The sequence below is a fragment of the Ranitomeya imitator genome, chromosome 4 (assembly GCF_032444005.1).
Source record: "Ranitomeya imitator isolate aRanImi1 chromosome 4, aRanImi1.pri, whole genome shotgun sequence".
NCBI lineage: Eukaryota > Metazoa > Chordata > Amphibia > Anura > Dendrobatidae > Ranitomeya > Ranitomeya imitator.
Window position 1 is genome coordinate 519,767,604 of NC_091285.1, and position 18,876 is coordinate 519,786,479.

Here is an 18,876-nt window from a genome sequence, read left to right on the forward strand (position 1 = left end):
TTATTTGGTTTCTCCTACCTATTCCTCCCCTTTTCCATTCTGTTGTTTTGTGAGTGTATTTGCATGATTGTAATTTTCTTTCTCCCTGTCTGTCTACCCTTGTCTGTCTGGTTAGTGTAATCATATACATTTCAGCCTCACGCCTTCCTGGGTGGGGAAAGGAAAAGATAAGGTTTAAGATAGCATCTCCACCTCCTGGCATAATCCGGGGGGGGCGACAGGAATAGAATAATAACCTTGATACAGTGCACATTATATAAGACTGTTTTGTAGAGCAAATTGAGCCCGGATTATACCACATTTAACTAAAGGTACCGTCACACTAAGCGACGCTGGAGCGATACCGACAACGATGTCGATCGCTGCAGCGTCGCTGTTTGGTCGCTGGAGAGCTGTCACACAGACAGCTCTCCAGCGACCAACGATGCCGGTAACCAGGGTAAATATCGGGTTACTAAGCGCAGGGCCGCGCTTAGTAACCCGATGTTTACCCTGGTTACCAGCGTAAAAGTAAAAAAAAAAAAACATTACATACTTACCTACCGCTGTCTGTCCCCGGCGCTGTGCTTCTCTGCACTCCTCTGCACTGACTGTGAGCACAGCGGCCGGAAAGCGGAGCGGTGACGTCACCGCTCTGCTTTCCGGCCGCTGTGCTCACAGCCAGTGCAGGAGGAGTGCAGAGAAGCACAGCGCCGGGGACAGACAGCGGTAGGTAAGTATGTACTGTTTGATTTTTTTTACTTTTACGCTGGTAACCAGGGTAAACATCGGGTTACTAAGCGTGGCCCTGGGCTTAGTTACCCGATGTTTACCCTGGTTACCAGTGAAGACATCGCTGGATCGGTGTCACACACGCCGATCCAGCGATGTCAGCGGGAGATCCAGCGACAAAATAAAGTTCTGGACTTTCTTCAGCGACCAACGACCTCCCAGCAGGGGCTTGATCGTTGGTCGCTGTCACACATAACGATTTCCTTAACGATATCGTTGCTACGTCACAAAAAGCAACGATATCGTTAACGATATCGTTATGTGTGACAGTACCTTTAGTAAACCTATGAGACTGTATCTTATAAATATGAATAAATGTATTTCTTGTATTTCTGTGAATAATGGACTGTATACATTGACACTTTACTGTTATTGTGACTAATATTTTGCTGTATGCTTTTTCACTGCTGTCATTTTTTTTTTCAAAATTTATTAAAAATGATTGAGAAAAGTTCCCATAACACAGTGGTTTGCACTTACATTTTTCTTTTGGCAAAAAAAAAATTCAGAAAGAAAGGTAACATCATGGTGTGAAGAGGCCTAACATGATCCTGTTTTGTTTCACATGTAGATACAAAGGTGAGGGCTCAGTGGCGGCTAATCCAGAAGATGTTTGGAAATGTTTAAAACCAGAGGCTGGCGGCCTGAGGGTGAAGTGGGATAGTAATGTGGATGATTTTCAGCTCTTGGAAACCGTTACTGATGTGAGTACAAAAAGATTAGATAAAGGGAAGAAGTCATTTCTGGACTGTATCTCAAATTACCTCACTAGGTTGAGCTCGATGGCCATTACATTTCAGAACATGTTTAATAGCTAAATCTTCTAGGTGAACTTAAAGGTGTTGTCCAGTTTTAAGCTACAAGTCTGCAGTCACTCTATGTAACTACAGACTTGTGAATCCTCAGATCACGCCCTCTGTGACTATTCTCTGGTGCCAGAGACGAGAGCTGGAGACTCGTGACTTCACGTATGTGATTTGCATACATTTGATCATGTGCTGAATAAATGGGCATGACCACACTCAGCTCAAGTGTATCGAGAGAGGCCGGAAACAGTCTAGTCGGAATGTGCCTGGTAGCCTGCATACTTTTTGTCACGTGACTGCCCACTCCTGGCCCCGTAAAATCCTCGCAGTGCGTGCAATGTGAGGATTCACAAGTCTGCAGTCACATAAAGTAACTGCAGACTTGTAGCCTAAGGCCAGACAACCTCTTTAACATTTGCAATGGTACTGCAGGGTGTACAGGGGTATTCTTTGTATTTCTTGCATTGGTACAGAATGATGCATTCCTGGTTGCTGCTAGGTATTGCTAGAGATAGGCTAGGCTGTCCTATTTACTGTGCTAATATTGAGGTGCTGCCTCACCAGAGACAACCCATCTATGTGTCAGTTTAGTTTTGTTGTGGCCATTTCCTATGAAAGCCACATCGCTTACAGAACTCACCACTAGGGTTGAGCGACCTTGACCTTTTTAGAGTCGAGCCGTGTTTCGCGAAACCCGACTATCTTAAAAGTCGAGTCGAGTGGAATCGGCCGATTATCGCGAAAAGTCGGGGATCGACCGAAACACGAAACCCAATGCAAGTCAATGGGGGAGCATAGTCGGCAGTGAGTGGAGGCCAGGAAAACACCTACACTGCCCATTTTAATGGCAAAAACATCCATTCTTGTTACAGAAACTTGTCAATCGTAATTTAGCTTATAATAATTGGAAGGCATTTGAAATTGGGGGTCATTTGGCTAAAGTTGTGGGGGGTAGGGCTGGTTCAAGTAATTAGTGGGCCCAGTAAATCTGGACCACATCACGGCAGTGGAGAAGGGAGAGGTAAGTATTTCAACTTTGCAAGTGCTGTGATCCTGAGCAAGCAGGGGGGGCCCACTCGTTGGCATTGGCACTGGCACAGGGCCCCTCAAAGTACAGCGGTGTGTTTGCATGGCGGGGGCGCCTCCCACCGGCAGCAACACTTTTGCGTACTATGAGGGGCCCTGTGCCACTGACGTCGCCAGCAACGAGTATTCCTCCCCCCACCTGATCAAGGAACCTGCACCTTCATCTGCACCTTCCTCTTTGTCCCCGTGTAAGGTGGTATGGTATGCGGGAAGGGGGACCTGACTTTCAGCAGGGTCACAATCTTGCAGTGTAGCGTGCACGGGGAATGTTGCGTTATGGGTCAATGTACCAGCAGACTCGTCTATCACTGGCTGGGCAATGGGCAGGATGAGGAGGAAACACAGATATAGGCCCAAAGAATAAAGTGGGCTAAATGCAGTTCAAAATTGGTAACAGGACTAACCAGGGGGCATTGTTTTGTTCAGTGGAGGACAACTGGAATGAGAGGCTGACACAGAGAGTAGGCCCAAATCTGTAAGTAGTCTAAATGCAGTTCAAAATTGGCAAGAGTAGTAAACAGGCGGCACAGCTTTGTTCACTGTAGGAGAACAGCAAGGAGCGGCAGACACAGAGAGAAGGCCCCAACCCAACTAGTAGGCCCACTGCAGTTTTAAAATTCTGATAGGCTGAAAACCAGATAATTGTAGGTCATTTTTTGTAAAGAGGACAGCTGTATTGAGTGGCGCAGCCAGACACTACAAGTAGGCCTTAAACCACAAAGTTGGCTCGACGCTGGTTTAAAAAAGGTTACATGGGTACATGTTCTGCATTGTTGTGCTCAGTGGAGGACAATTGGAAGGAGGGACCGCAGAAAGACTTTGTAGGCGTAAAATTACAAAATAGGCTCTATGCAGCTTCGATTACGTGGCAACCTGGAGAACACCTTGGAGCGGCAGACACCGTCTCTACGACCCAGACCCAACTTGTAGGCCTAATGTAGTGTTGTTTCAACAACTACTTAAGACGAGCATGAAGATTGAAGCAATGGAGAGGAAACCTGGAGAACACCTTGGAGTGGAAGACACCGTCGCTACAACCCAGACCCAACTTGTAGGCTGAATGCAGTGTTGTTTTCAACAACTACTAAACAAGAGCTTTAAGATTGAAGCAATGGAGAGGAAACCTGGAGAACACCTTGGAGCGGAAGACACCGTCTCTACACCCCATACCCAATTTGTAGACCTAATGCAGTGTAGTTTTCAACAACTACTAAACGAGAGTAGGAAGATCGAAGCAATGTGGACGAAACCTGGGGAACACCTTGGAGTGTAACACACCGTCTCTCTACACCCCATACCCAATTTGTAGGCCTAATGCAGTGTAGTTTTCAACAACTACTAAACGAGAGTCGGAAGATCGAAGCAATGGAGAGGAAACCTGGGGCACACCTTGGAGCGGCAGACACCGTTAGTAGGCCCTACCAAAGTAGTAGCCCCAATGCAGTTTTAAAATTCCTAGAGGCTGAAAACAAGACTATTGACGCTCTGCTTTTTTCAAAGGAGGACAGCTGTATTGAGTGGCGCAGACAGACACAGGTAGTAGGCCTTAAACCAAAAATGTGGCTCACTGCAGTTTAAAAAAGGTTACAGGGGTACACAGGCAGCATTGCCCTGGTCAGTGGAGGACAAATTCAATAGTGGACCGCAGACAGACTTTGTACGCCTACTATTAAAAAAAGGATGCTCTATGCAATTAAAAATAGGTTCCAGGGGTCCACGGGCAGCAGTAGACAGGTCAGTGGACGAGTATTGGAAGGAGGGACCGCAGACAGGCGTAGTAGGCCTAACATAACAAAATTAGGCTGTAGGCACTTTAAAATTGGTTCCAGGGGTACACGGGCAGCAGTAGACAGGTCAGTGGAGGCCTAGTGGAAGGAGGGACCGCAGACAGGCTTCGAAGGCCTAACATAATAAATTAGGGCTGTAGGCACTTTAACATTGGTTCCAGGGGAACACGGGCAGCAATAGACAGGTCAGTGGAGGCCTAGTGGAAGGAGGGACCACAGACAGGCTTCGAAGGCCTAACATAATAAATTAGGGCTGTAGGCACTTTAACATTGGTTCCAGGGGTACACGGGCAGCAGTAGACTGGTCAGTGGAGGCCTAGTGGAAGGAGGGACCGCAGACAGGCTTCGAAGGCCTAACATAATAAATTAGGGCTGTAGGCACTTTAAAATTGGTTCCAGGGGAACACGGGCAGCAGTAGACAGGTCAGTGGAGGCCTAGTGGAAGGAGGGTCCGCAGACAGGCTTCGAAGGCCTAACATAATAAATTAGGGCTGTAGGCACTTTAACATTGGTTCCAGGGGTACACGGGCAGCAGTAGACTGGTCAGTGGAGGCCTAGTGGAAGGAGGGTCCGCAGACAGGCTTCGAAGGCCTAACATAATAAATTAGGGCTGTAGGCACTTTAACATTGGTTCCAGGGGTACACGGGCAGCAGTAGACAGGTCAGTGGAGGCCTAGTGGAAGGAGGGACCGCAGACAGGCTTCGAAGGCCTAACATAATAAATTAGGGCTGTAGACACTTTAAAATTGGTTCCAGGGGAACACGGGCAGCAGTACACAGGTCAGTGGAGGCCTAGTGGAAGGAGGGACCGCAGACAGGCTTCGAAGGCCTAACATAATAAATTAGGGCTGTAGGCACTTTAACATTGGTTCCAGGGGTACACGGGCAGCAGTAGACAGGTCAGTGGAGGCCTAGTGGAAGGAGGGACCGCAGACAGGCTTTGAAGGCCTAACATAATAAAATTGGGCTGTAGGCACTTTGAATTCTCTTGCAGGTGTACACAGGCAGTGGGCACCATTGGTGTTGTCAGCGGCGGCCGATTGTAATGAGTGTCTGCCAGTAAATAGTCCCAAAAAATCAATACATTTTAATGTTTCGCATTACAACAAAAAGAAAAACCAAAAGGGTGCAATCATTAGGTACAGGGTTGGGCTCCTCTGCGTAGTTTCAGACCTAGTAATTTGGCACAAAGTATTTACTTGGGTAAATATAGGACACTGCCCCTGACTATGTTAAGTACCATCATACATGTCAACACAATGGTATTGTCAGTGGCAGTAATTTACGGATGTCAGCGCATAGACTAAACATAGGTGTAACTGTGAGAGATAATTGTGCAAGTGGTAGAGCAATGTTTGAGCTGGGGGTGGGTGAACTCTCTTGTGGCCGGCGGTACATGCCCAGGGCCCCTCATGTTACAACAGTGTGTCTGACGTTGGGTGCGCACCACCACCGCCAGAGACACTTTATTGTACTATGAGGGACCCAGTGGCAGTGCCGTAGACCAAAAGCGGGCACACCCACCTCTTCAGACAAACAGCACTCTCACGGGTGCTTGCGCCAAGTGGCGATACCACGGCCCCGTGTGGGGAGTTTGGCCATTTAGGGAGGTGTAAACATGTCGTATGCTGGACAATCAGCTGCTGCAAATTACGAGATTGGTAAAGTCATTCAGAGTAGTCCACAGGCAATACCTTTTCATAGGAAAGCTAGGTGTCGGCCGGGCAAGGTGGGGCAAAAGAATTCGAAATCCAGTTGTGGTTCATTTTAATGAAGGTTAGATCATCAACATTTTGGGTGGCCAGACGAGTCCTTTTTTCGGTTAATATTGAACCTGCAGCACTGAATACTCTTTCTGATAGGACACTAGCTGCCGGGCAAGCAAGCTCCTGCAATGCATATTCTGCCAATTCTGGCCAGGTGTCTAATTTGGATGCCCAGTAATCAAATGGGAATGACGGTTGAGGTAGAACATCGATAAGGGATGAAAAATAGTTAGTAACCATACCGGACAAATGTTGTCTCCTGTCACTTTGAATTGATGCAGCAGTACCTGTCCTGTCTGCGGTCATAGCAAAATCACTCCACAACCTGGTCAGAAAACCCCTCTGTCCAACGCCACTTCGAATTTCTGCACCTCTAACACTTCTGTTCTGCTGCCCCCTGCTGCTCGTGTGAGAACGATCACGGGCGCTGTGTGCTGGGAATGCCTGAAGCAAACGGTCAACAAGAGTTGATTGTTTGGTTGCTAATAATAGTTCCAAGTTGTCATGTGGCATAATATTTTGCAATTTGCCTTTATAGCGAGGATCAAGGAGGCAGGCTAACCAGTAATCGTCATCGTTCATCATTTTAGTAATGCGTGTGTCCCTTTTGAGGATAAGTAAGGCATAATCCGCCATGTGGGTCAAAGTTCCAGTTGTCAAATCTGCGGTTGTGCTTGATTGAGGGGCAGTTTCAGGCAAATCTACGTCACTTGTGTCCCTCAAAAAACCAGAACCCGGCCTTGCCACGCCACCAATTTCCAGTGGCCCCGGAAAAGCTTCCTCATTAAAAATATACTCATCCCCATCATCCTCCTCATCCTCCTCCTCTTCGCCCGCTACCTCGTCCTGTACACTGCCCTGACCAGACAATGGCGGACTGTCATCAAGGCTTTCCTCTTCCTCAGCTGCAGACGCCTGATCCTTTATGTGCGTCAAACTTTGCATCAGCAGACGCATTAGGGGGATGCTCATGCTTATTATGGCGTTGTCTGCACTAGCCAGCCGTGTGCATTCCTCAAAACACTGAAGGACTTGACACATGTCTTGTATCTTCGACCACTGCACACCTGACAACTCCATGTCTGCCATCCTACTGCCTGCCCGTGTATGTGTATCCTCCCACAAAAACATTACAGCCCGCCTCTGTTCGCAGTCTCTGAAGCATGTGCAGTGTTGAGTTCCACCTTGTTGCAACGTCTATGATTAGGCGATGCTGGGGAAGGTTCAAAGACCGCTGATAGGTCTGCATACGGCTGGAGTGTACGGGCGAACGGCGGATATGTGAGCAAAGTCCGCGCACTTTGAGGAGCAGGTTGGATAACCCCGGATAAGTTTTCAGGAAGCACTGCACCACCAGGTTTAAGGTGTGAGCCAGGCAAGGAATGTGTTTCAGTTGGGAAAGGGAGATGGCAGCCATGAAATTTCTTCCGTTATCACTCACTACCTTGCCTGCCTCAAGATCTACTGTGCCCAGCCACGACTGCATTTCTTTCTGCAAGAACTCGGACAGAACTTCCGTGGTGTCTGTTGTCGCCCAAACACTTCATAGCCAATACAGCCTGCTGACGCTTGCCAGTAGCTGCCCCATAATGGGACAACTGGTGTGCAACAGTGGCAGCTGCGGATGGAGTGGTTGGGCGACTGCGATCTGTGGACGAGCTCTCGCTTCTGCAGGAGGACGAGGAGGAGGGGGTGCGAACGCCTACAGCCAACTGTTTCCTAGACCGTGGGCTAGGCAGAACTGTCCCGAAATTGATGTCCCCTGTGGACCCTGCATCCACCATATTCACCCAGTGTGCCGTGATGGACACGTAACATCCCTGGCCATGCCTACTGGTCCATGCATCTGTTGTCAGGTGCACCTTTGTACTCACAGATTGCCTGAGTGCATGGACGATGCGCTCTTTAACATGCTGGTGGAGGGCTGGGATGGCTTTTCTGGAAAAAAAGTGTCGACTGGGTAGCTCGTAGCGTGGTACAGCGTAGTCCATCAGGGCTTTGAAAGCTTCACTTTCAACTAACCGGTAGGGCATCATCTCTAACGAGATTAGTCTAGCTATGTGGGCGTTCAAACCCTGTGTACGCGGATGCGAGGATAAGTACTTCCTTTTTCTAACCAGAGTCTCATGTAGGGTGAGCTGGACTGGAGAGCTGGAGATCGTGGAACTAGCGGGTGTGTCGGTGGACATGGCAGACTGAGAGACGGTTGTAGACAGTATTGTTTCCGCCTGTGCCCTAGATGCAGTGTTTCCTACTACGAAACTGGTGATTCCCTGACCCTGACTGCTTTGGCCTGGCAAAGAAACCTGCACAGATACTGCAGGTGGTGCGGAAAATGGTGGCCTTACAGTGACGGCAGGGATGTAGCGTTGGTGACTAGCTTCATTGGCCGAGGGTGCTACAACCTTAAGGGTTGGTAGTTAGTCCAGGCTTGCAAATGCATGGTGGTTAAATGTCTATGCATGCAACTTGTATTGAGACTTTTCAGATTCTGACCTCTGCTTAAGGTAGTTGAACATTTTTGACAGATGACTTTGTGCGGATCAATTGGATGTTGTTTAAAAAAATGCCAGACTGCACTCTTTCGAGCCTCGGATCCCTTTTCAGGCATTGCAGACTGAGCTTTAACCGGATGGCCACGCTGTCCTCCAACAGTTTTTGGCTTTGCCACGCGTTTTGTCCCATCTACGGGCCCGGCAGATGGAACCTGTTGCGATGTTGATGCCTGCTGCGGCCCCTCCTCCTCTGCTTCAGAACTACTGCCGCCTGCACCCTGTTCCCCCAATGGCTGCCAATCGGGGTCAACAACTGGGTCATCTATAACCTCCTCTTCTAGCTCGTGTGCAACTTCGTCTGTGTCACCGTGTAAGTCGGTGGTAGAGCGTTCGTGACGGGGCAACATAGTCTCATCAGGGTCTGATTTTGGATCAGTATCCTGCGAGGGCAATGTTGTGGTCTGAGTCAAAGGACCAGCATAGTAGTCTGGCTGTGGCTGTGCATCTGTGCACTCCATGTCAGATTCAACTTGTAATGGGCATGGCCTGTAAACTGCTTCACTTTCTAAGCCAGGGACGGTATGTGTAAAGAGCTCCATGGAGTAACCCGTTGTGTCGCCTGTTGCATCCTTCTCTGTTGTTGTTTTTGCTGAAGAGGACAAGGAAGCGACTTGTCCCTGACCGTGAACATCCACTAACGACGCGCTGCTTTTACATTTACCAGTTTCAAAAGAGGAGGCAAAAGAGCTAGAGGCTGAGTCAGCAAGGTAAGCCAAAACTTGCTCTTGCTGCTCCGGCTTTAAAAGCGGTTTTCCTACTCCCAGAAAAGGGAGCGTTCGAGGCCTTCTGTAGCCAGACGACGAACCTGGCTCCACAGCTCCAGACTTAGGTGCAATATTTTTTTTACCACAACCACCTGATGCTCCACTACCACTACCATCATTACCAGCTGACAATGAACGCCCATGGCCACGACCTCTTCCACCAGACTTCATCATTGTTTTAAAAACGTAACCAAAGTAACGGTATTTGTTGCTGTCAAACAACTTAAACGGTGAGCTATAACTTCAGTATGATTTAGATATCCCTTTACAGGTGGGTGAGACCGCAAGGTAAATCAGGCAAAATGTTACACACTCTGTTTTCGGTGGCACCAAATGAGAGAGATGCCACACACGCAGGACTGTCACTCAAGCAGAAATGTCAATATTGATCTCCCACTTTTTTTTTTTTTTTTTTTTTTTCATGGAGACTTTAGAAACCAAATAAAAAAAAATGATTTTTTCAGGCAGAATTTAGAAACCCAATAAAAAAAAAAATAGGCTTTCTATGGCCCACTATTTGAGAGAGAGAGATGGCACACCCAGGAGTCAAGACTGGCACACAAGCAGAAAGGGCAATATTAATCTCCCACTGATTTTTTTTATTTTTTCAGGGAGACTTTAGAAACAGAATTTAAAAAAATGATTTTTTCAGGAAGAATTTAGAAACCAAATTAAAAAAAATGATTTTTTCAGGGAGAATTTAGAAACCAAATAAAAAAAAAATAGGCTTTCTATGGCCCACTATTTGAGAGAGGGAGATGGCACACCCAGGAGTCAGGAGTGGCACACAAGCAGAAAGGGCAATATTAATCTCCCACTGATTTTTTTTTTATTTTTTCAGGGACAATTTAGAAACCCAATAAAAAAAAAAATAGGCTTTCTATGGCCCACTATTTGAGAGAGAGAGATGGCACACCCAGGAGTCAGGAGTGGCACACAAGCAGAAAGGGCAATATTAATCTCCCACTGATTTTTTTTTTTAATTTTTTCAGGGAGACTTTAGAAACAAAATAAAAAAATGATTTTTTCAGGAAGAATTTAGAAACCAAATTAAAAAAAAAAAAAGGTTTCTATGGCCCACTATTTGAGAGAGAGAGATGGCACACCCAGGAGTCAAGAGTGGCACACAAGCAGAAAGGGCAATATTAATCTCCCACTGATTTTTTTTTTTTTTTTTCAGGGAGAATTTAGAAACCCAATAAAAAAAAAATAGGCTTTCTATGGCCCACTATTTGAGAGAGAGAGATGGCACACCCAGGACTCAGGAGTGGCACACAAGCAGAAAGGGCAATATTAATCTCCCACTGATTTTTTTTTTATTTTTTCAGGGAGAATTTAGAAACCCAATAAAAAAAAAAAAAAAAGCTTTCTATGGCCCACTATTTGAGAGAGAGAGATGGCACACCCAGGAGTCAGGAGTGGCACACAAGCAGAAAGGGCAATATTAACCCCTTCTCGACCTTTGACGCATACGCTGCGTCATGAAAGTCGGTGCCATTCCGACCCATGACGCAGCGTATGCGTCATGGCAGAATCGCGTTCCTGCAGGCCAGGTGAAAGGGTTAACTGTAATTTCACCCGGCGTGCAGGGACAGGAGGAGTTGTACTTTAGCCCAGGGGGGGTGGCTTCACCCCCCCGTGGCTACGATCGCTCTGATTGGCAGTTTCACTTTCAACAGCCAATCAGAGCGATTTGTAATATTTCACCTAAAAAACTGGTGAAATATTACAATCCAGCCATGGCCGATGCTGCAATATCATCGGCCATGGCTGGAAACACTTATGTGCCCCCACCCCACTGATCGCCCCCCCAGCCCTCCGATCTGTGGTCCGCTCCCCTCCGTCCTGTGCTCCGCTCCCCCGTCCTCCTGTCCGCTCCACCCGTGCTCCAATCCCACCCCCCGTGCTCCAATCCACCCCCCTTGCACTCCGATCCACCCGCCCGCACACCGATCCACCCCCCCATGCTCCGATCCCTCCTCCCCGTGCTCCGACGCCCCCCCCCCCCCCCGTGCCCTGATCTCCCCCCCCTTATACTTACCGAGCCTCCCGGGGTCCGTCCGTCTTCTTTCCGGGGCGCCGCCATCTTCCAAAATGGCTGGCGCATGCGCAGTGCGCCCGCCGAATCTGCCGGCCGGCAGATTCGTTCCAGAGTGAATTTTGATCACTGTGAAAAAACCTCACAGTGATCAAAATAAAAAAAAAACAGTAAATGACCCCCCCTTTGTCACCCCCATAGGTAGGGACAATAATAAAATAAAGAATTTTTTTTTTTTCCCCACTAAGGTTGGAGTTAGAACTAGGGTTAGGGGTAGGGTTAGTGGTAGGGTTAGGGATAGGGTTAGGGATAGGAATGTGCACACGTATTCTGGTCCTCTGCGGATTTTTCCGCAGCGGATTTCATAAATCCGCAGTGCTAAACCGCTGTGGATTTATCGCGGTTTTTCTGCGCATTTCACTGCGGTTTTACAACTGCGATTTTCTATTGGAGCAGTTGCAAAACCGCTGCGGAATCCGCAGAAAGAAGTGACATGCTGCGGAATGTAAACCCCTGCGTTTCCGTGCAGTTTTTCCGCAGCATGTGTACAGCGATTTTTGTTTCCCATAGGTTTACATTGAACTGTAAACTCATGGGAAACTGCTGCGGACCCGCAGCGTTTTCCGCAGCGTGTGCACATACCTTTAGAATTAGGCTATGTGCACACGGTGCGGATTTGCAGAGTTCCATCAGGTTTATAGTACCATGTAAACATATGGAAAACCAAATCTGCTGTGCCCATGGTGCGGAAAATACCACGCGGAAACGCTGCGTTGTATTTTCCGCAGCATGTCAATTCTTTGTGCGGATTCCGCAGCGTTTTACACCTGTTCCTCAATAGGAATCCGCAGGTGAAATCCGCACAAAAAACACTGTCAATCCGCGGTAAATCCGCAGGTAAAACGCAGTGCCTTTTACCCGCAGATTTTTCAAAAATGATGCTGAAAAATCTCACACGAATCCGCAACGTGGGCATATAGCCTTAGGGTTAGGGTTGGGTTGGAATTAGGGTTGTGGTTAGGGTTAGGAGTGTGTTGGGGTTAGGGTTGTGATTAGGGTTACGGCTACAGTTGGGATAAGGGTTAGGGGTGTGTTGGAGTTAGAATTGAGGGGTTTCCACTGTTTAGGCACATCAGGGGGTCTCCAAACGCAACATGGAGCCACCATTGATTCCAGCCAATCTTGTATTCAAAAAGTCAAATGGTGCTCCCTCAATTCCGGGCCCCGACGTGTGCCCAAACAGTGGTTTACCCCCACATATGGGGAACCAGCATACTCAGGACAAACTGCGCAACAATTACTGGGGTCCAATTTCTCCTGTTACCCTTGAGAAAATAAAAAATTGCTTGCTAAAAGAAAAATGATTTTTTATTTTCACGGCTCTGCGTTGTAAACGTCTGTGAAGCATTTGGGGGTTCAAAGTGCTCACCACATATCTAGATAAGTTCCTTGGGGAGTCTAGTTTACAAAATGGGGTCACTTGTGGGGGGTTTCTACTGTTTAGGCACACCAGGGGCTCTGCAAACGCAACGTGATGTCCGCAGACCATTCCATCAAAGTTTGCATTTCAAAAGTCACTACTTCCCTTCTGAGCCCCGACGTGTGCCCAAACAGTGGTTTACCCCCACACATCAGGTATCAGCGTACTCAGGAGAAACTGGACAACAACTTTTGGGGTCCAATTTCTCCTGTAACCCTTGGGAAAATAAAAAATTCTGGGCTAAAAAATTATTTTTGAGGAAAGAAAACGTATATTATTTTCACGGCTCTGCATTATAAACTTCTGTGAAGCACTTGGGGGTTGAAAGTGCTCACCACATATCTAGATAAGTTCCTTTCGGGGTCTAGTTTCCAAAATAGGGTCACTTGTGGGGGGTTTCTACTGTTTAGCCACATCAGGGGCTCTGCAAACGCAACGTGACGCCCGTAGAGCATTTCATCAAAGTCTGCATTTCAAAACGTCACTACTTAACTTCTGAGCTCCAGCATGTGCCCAAACAGTGGTTTACCCCCACATATGGGGTATCAGCGTACTCAGGAGAAACTGGACAACAACTTTTGGGGTCAAATTTCTCCTGTTACCCTTGGGAAAATAAAAAATTGCGGGCTAAAAAATCATTTTTGAGAAAAGAAATTTTTTATTTTATTTTCATGGCTCTGCGTTATAAACTTCTGTGAAGCACTTTAGGGTTCAAAGTGCTCACCACACGTCTAGATTAGTTCCTTTGGGGGTCTAGTTTCCAAAATGGGGTCATTTGTGGGGGATCTCCAATGTTTAGGCACACAGGGGCTCTCCAAACGCGACATGGTGTCCGCTAATGATTGGAACTAATTTTCCATTTAAAAAGCCAAATGGCGTGCCTTCCCTTCTGAGCCCTGCCGTGCGCCCAAACAGTGGTTTACCCCCACATATGGGGTATCTGCGTACTCAGAGCAAACTGGACAACAAAATTTGTGGTCCAATTTCTCCTATTACCGTTGGCAAAATAGGAAATTCCAGGCTAAAAAATCATTTTTGAGGAAAGAAAAATTATTTTTTATTTTCATGGCTCTGCGTTATAAACTTCTGTGAAGCACCTGGGGGTTTAAAGTGCTCAGTATGTATCTAGATAAGTTCCTTGGGGGGTCTAGTTTCCAAAATGGGGTCACTTGTGGGGGAGCTCCAATGCATAGGCACACAGGGGCTCTCCAAACGCGACATGGTGTCCGCTAACAATTGGAGCTAATTTTCCATTCAAAAAGTCAAAAGGCGCGCCTTCCCTTCCGAGCCCTGCCGTGTGCCCAAACAGTGGTTTACCCCCACATATGAGGTATCGGCGTACTCGGGAGAAATTGCCCAACAAATTTTAGGATCTATTTAATCCTATTGCCCATGTGAAAATGAAAAAATTGAGGTGAAAAGAAATTTTTTGTGAAAAAAAAAAAGTACTTTTTCATTTTTACGGATCAATTTGTGAAGCACCTGAGGGTTTAAACTGCTCACTAGGCATCTAGATAAGTTCCTTGGGGGGTCCAGTTTCCAAAATGGGGTCACTTGTGGGGGAGCTCCAATGTTTAGGCACACGGGGGCTCTCCAAATGTGACATGGTGTCCGCTAAAGAGTGCAGCCAATTTTTCATTCAAAAAGTCAAATGGCGCTCCTTCCCTTCCAAGCCCTGCCGTGCACCCAAACAGTGATTTACCCCCACATATGAGGTATCAGCGTACTCAGGACAAATTAGACAACAACTTTCGTGGTTCAGTTTCTCCTTTTACCATTGGGAAAATAAAAAAATTGTTGCTCAAAGATCATTTTTGTGACTAAAAAGTTAAATGTTCATTTTTTCCTTCCATGTTGCTTCTGCTGCTGTGAAGCACCTGAAGGGTTAATAAACTTCTTGAATGTGGTTTTGTGCACCTTGAGGGGTGCAGTTTTTAGAATGGTGTCACTTTTGGGTATTTTCAGCCATATAGACCCCTCAAACTGACTTCAAATGTGAGGTGGTCCCTTAAAAAAAATGGTTTTGTAAATTTCGTTGTAAAAATGAGAAATCGCTGGTCAAATTTTAACCCTTATAACTTCCTAGCAAAAAAAAATTTTGTTTCCAAAATTGTGCTGATGTAAAGTATACATGTGGGAAATGATATTTATTAACTATTGTGTGTCACATAACTCTCTGGTTTAACAAAATAAAAATTCAAAATGTGAAAATTGCAAAATTTTCAAAATTGTCGCCAAATTTCCGTTTTTATCACAAATAAACACAGAATTTATTGACCTAATAATTTACCACTATCATGAAGCCCAATATGTCACGAGAAAACAATCTCAGAATCGCTAGGATCCGTTGAAGCTGGTCAGAATTGCAAAAAATGGCAAGGTCTTTAAGGTCAAAATAGGCTGGGTCATGAAGGGGTTAATCTCCCACTGATTTTTTTTTTTTTTTTTTTCAGGGAGAGTTTAGAAACCCAATAAAAAAAAAAAACAGGCTTTCTATGGCCCACTATTTGAGAGAGAGAGATGGCACACCCAGGAGTCAGGAGTGGCACACAAGCAGAAAGGGCAATATTAATCTCCCACTGATTTTTTTTTTTTGATTTTTTTCAGGGAGAATTTAGAAACCAAAAAAAAAAATTAATAGGCTTTCTATGGCCCACTATTTGAGAGAGAGATGGCACACTCAGGACTGGCACACAAGCCCAAAGGCCAATATTAATCTCCCACTGTTTTTTTTTCAGGGAGAATTTATAAACCCCACAAAAAAAAAACTGAAAAATAAAAAGGCTTTCTATGGCCCACTATGTGAGAGAGATGGCACACACAGGGATGGCACTCTAGCAGAAATGCCAATCTTAATCTCCCACAAAAAAAAAAAAAAAAAAAAAACAGGGACTGTCCTACAATTACTATCTCCCTGCAGTAATCTCAGCAATGTATGGCAGGCAGCAATAACAAGGAGTGGACTGATGCACAAATTAAATCAAAAGTGTGGACAAACAAACAAGATAGCTGTGCAGAAAGGAAGGAACAACAGGATTTGTGCTTTGAAAAAAACAGTTGGTTTGCACAGCGGCGTACACACAGCAATGCAGCTATCAGGGAGCCTTATAAGGCAGCCTAATAAGCTACAGCGCTGAGGAAAAAAAATGTAGCTTTCACTGTCCCTGCAAACAAAAGGTGGTGTTGGACAGTGGAAATCGCTACAGCACAAGCGGTTTGGTGGTTTATGGACCCTGCCTAACGCTATCCCTGCTTCTGACGAAGCGGCAGCAACCTCTCCCTAGGCTCAGATCAGCAGCAGTAAGATGGCGGTCGGCGGGTATGCCTCTTTATAGCCCCTGTGACGCTGCAGACAGCAAGCCAATCACTGCAATGCCCTTCTCCAAGATGGTGGGGACCAGGACCTATGTCATCACGCTGCCCACACTCTGCGTCCACCTTCATTGGCTGAGAAATGGCGCTTTTCGCGTCATTGAAACGCGACTTTGGCGCGAAAGTCGCGTACCGCATGGCCGACCCCACACAGGGGTCGGGTCGGGTTTCATGAAACCCGACTTTGCCAAAAGTCGGCAACTTTTAAAAATGAACGATCCGTTTCGCTCAACCCTACTCACCACTAAATGGACATCAATGGCACCCTACTGTCCTTATTGACCTATAATGGTGACCTTGGTCCTGATGTGGTATACAACATTTTGATTAAAAATAGTAATATGAGCGTGATCTGTCATCATTGCCCAATATGGCGTGCCAACATGATCAGCTGATTGCCATGCATCCAGCTCCCAATACACTGCCATATGGTTTATTTTTGGGGGAATTTATTATCATTAATATTATCTAATCTTGTTAAATGGGTAACATTTCAAAGTGTTTATAAAAATAATTATTACAAATCTCCTTTCACATTTTCAATTACTTATACTCGAGTATAAGCCGACCCGAGTATAAGCCGAGACCCCTAATTTTGCCACAAAAAACTGGGAAAACTTATTGACTCAAGTATAAGCCTAGGGTGGAAAATGTAGCAGCTACCGGTAAATGTTAAAAATAGATACCAATAAAAGTAAAATTAATTGAGACATCAGTAGGTTAAGTGTTTTTGAATATCCATATTGAATCAGGAGTCCCATATAATGCTCCATACAGTTTATGATCTGCCCCATAAGGTGCTCCATATTAAAATATGCCCCATAAAATGCTGCGCAAATGTTGATTATGGCCCCATAATATGCTCCATACAGACATTTGCCCCATATATAGCTGCACAAATGCTGATTATGTCCCCATAAGATGCTCCATAGACACAATTGCCCCGTATAATGCTCCACAAATGCTGATTATGGCCCCATAAGATGCTCCATAGAGGTATTTGCCCCATATAATGCTGTACAAATGCTGATTATGGCCCTATAAGATGCTCCATAGACTATTATGCCCCATATGCTGTTGCTGCGATTAAAAAAAAAAATGACATACTCGCCTCTTGTCGCTCAGGCCCCCGGCACTTGCTATAGTCACCTGTCCGCGTTCCACCGCTGGGCGCCGCTGTGTCTTCCGCGCCCTCTGCACTGACTGTTCAGGCAGAGGGCGGCGCGCACACTAATCTCTTCATCACGCCCTCTGACCTGAGCGTCACTGCAGAGGACGCGGAAGACTGAGCGGCGCCCGACGGTGGAACGGGGGACAGGTGAATATCGCCCACTGCCCCCATCATATTCTCCTGCTCCTGGCGCAGTCCCTGCACGTCCCTGGTTCTCCGGGCGCCGGCAGCTTCTTCCTGTATTGAGCGGTCACATGGTACCACTCATTACAGTAATGAATATGCGGCTCCACCCCTATGGGAGTGGAGTCGGGTTCATATTCATTACTGTAATGAACTGTACCAAGTGACGGCTCAACACAGGAAGAAGCTGTCAGCGCCCGTAGAAGCAGGGATGTACAGGGACCGCGCCAGGAGCAGGTGAGTATCATTAGACAGCTGCTGCTCCCCCTCCCCTGCCGACCACTGGGAATAACTTGAGTATAAGCCGAGAGGGGCAATTTCAGCCTGAAAAAATGGGCTGAAATTCTCGGCTTATACTCGAGTATATACGGTATATATACGGTATATAGCTTATTGCTATATGCCTAGGTTACCGGTCTCTCTCTTAGTGTTTTAGGCAAGGATTAAAGTGCTCGCAAGTTCTTAACCTTAAAGGGAAGGTGCCACCAGTTTTTTTGTAGTTTGTTTTTTTGTGAAATTAAGCTTAAAATAGTAAATAAAATGTATTAATGCAATGTTTGCACTGTTTGCAAACATTTCTATATGAAAAATATTATATATTTTCTTACAAATATATATATATTGACCACTAAGGGGAGCATTTTCCGTTTTAGACCTCAAGCAGCTATAGTAAGACTTACGAGCTTTACTGTTAGCTGGAAAATTGGGGCAGTAACTGCTGACATCACCATTTCCCTCCCCTTTTGGGTGGTCTAATATCCCTGGGGCAGAATGAAGAGCAGCATCACAGGGCAGAGCCATTTTGTGTGTGATTGCCCTGTGATCTGCTATCACCAGCAGTTACTGCATCAGAAACACAGCTACAGAGTTTACAAAAAAGCAGAACACAGTGGGCTCAGCAGCATGGTGGACTGGAGGAAAAGTGAAGACATGTGGTGTTTATGTATGGAGCAGCATTATCTGAGTAGAGCTGTCTGTGACTCATCCCTCAGTAAGATAAGGAGGAGATCCAGGTCTGCAGAGAATGGCCAGGCATTGGGGAGAGATACATTGTATGGCAGAAAGAGAGGCAGGCTGTGAATGCAGCTTACCAGAGA

General features: G+C 46.3%; 1 protein-coding gene across 2 annotated transcripts in view; it reads left to right on the plus strand.

The window, feature by feature from the left end:
• The window catches only part of STARD5 (StAR related lipid transfer domain containing 5), a 172,367-nt gene that overhangs the window by 148,258 nt on the left and 5,233 nt on the right, over positions 1-18,876 (plus strand). For both annotated transcript variants that reach the window (XM_069766111.1, XM_069766112.1), the window contains one exon: positions 1,343-1,475. In XM_069766111.1, the coding sequence (XP_069622212.1) occupies positions 1,343-1,475 (133 nt within the window). The remainder of the gene's footprint in view (positions 1-1,342; positions 1,476-18,876) is intronic.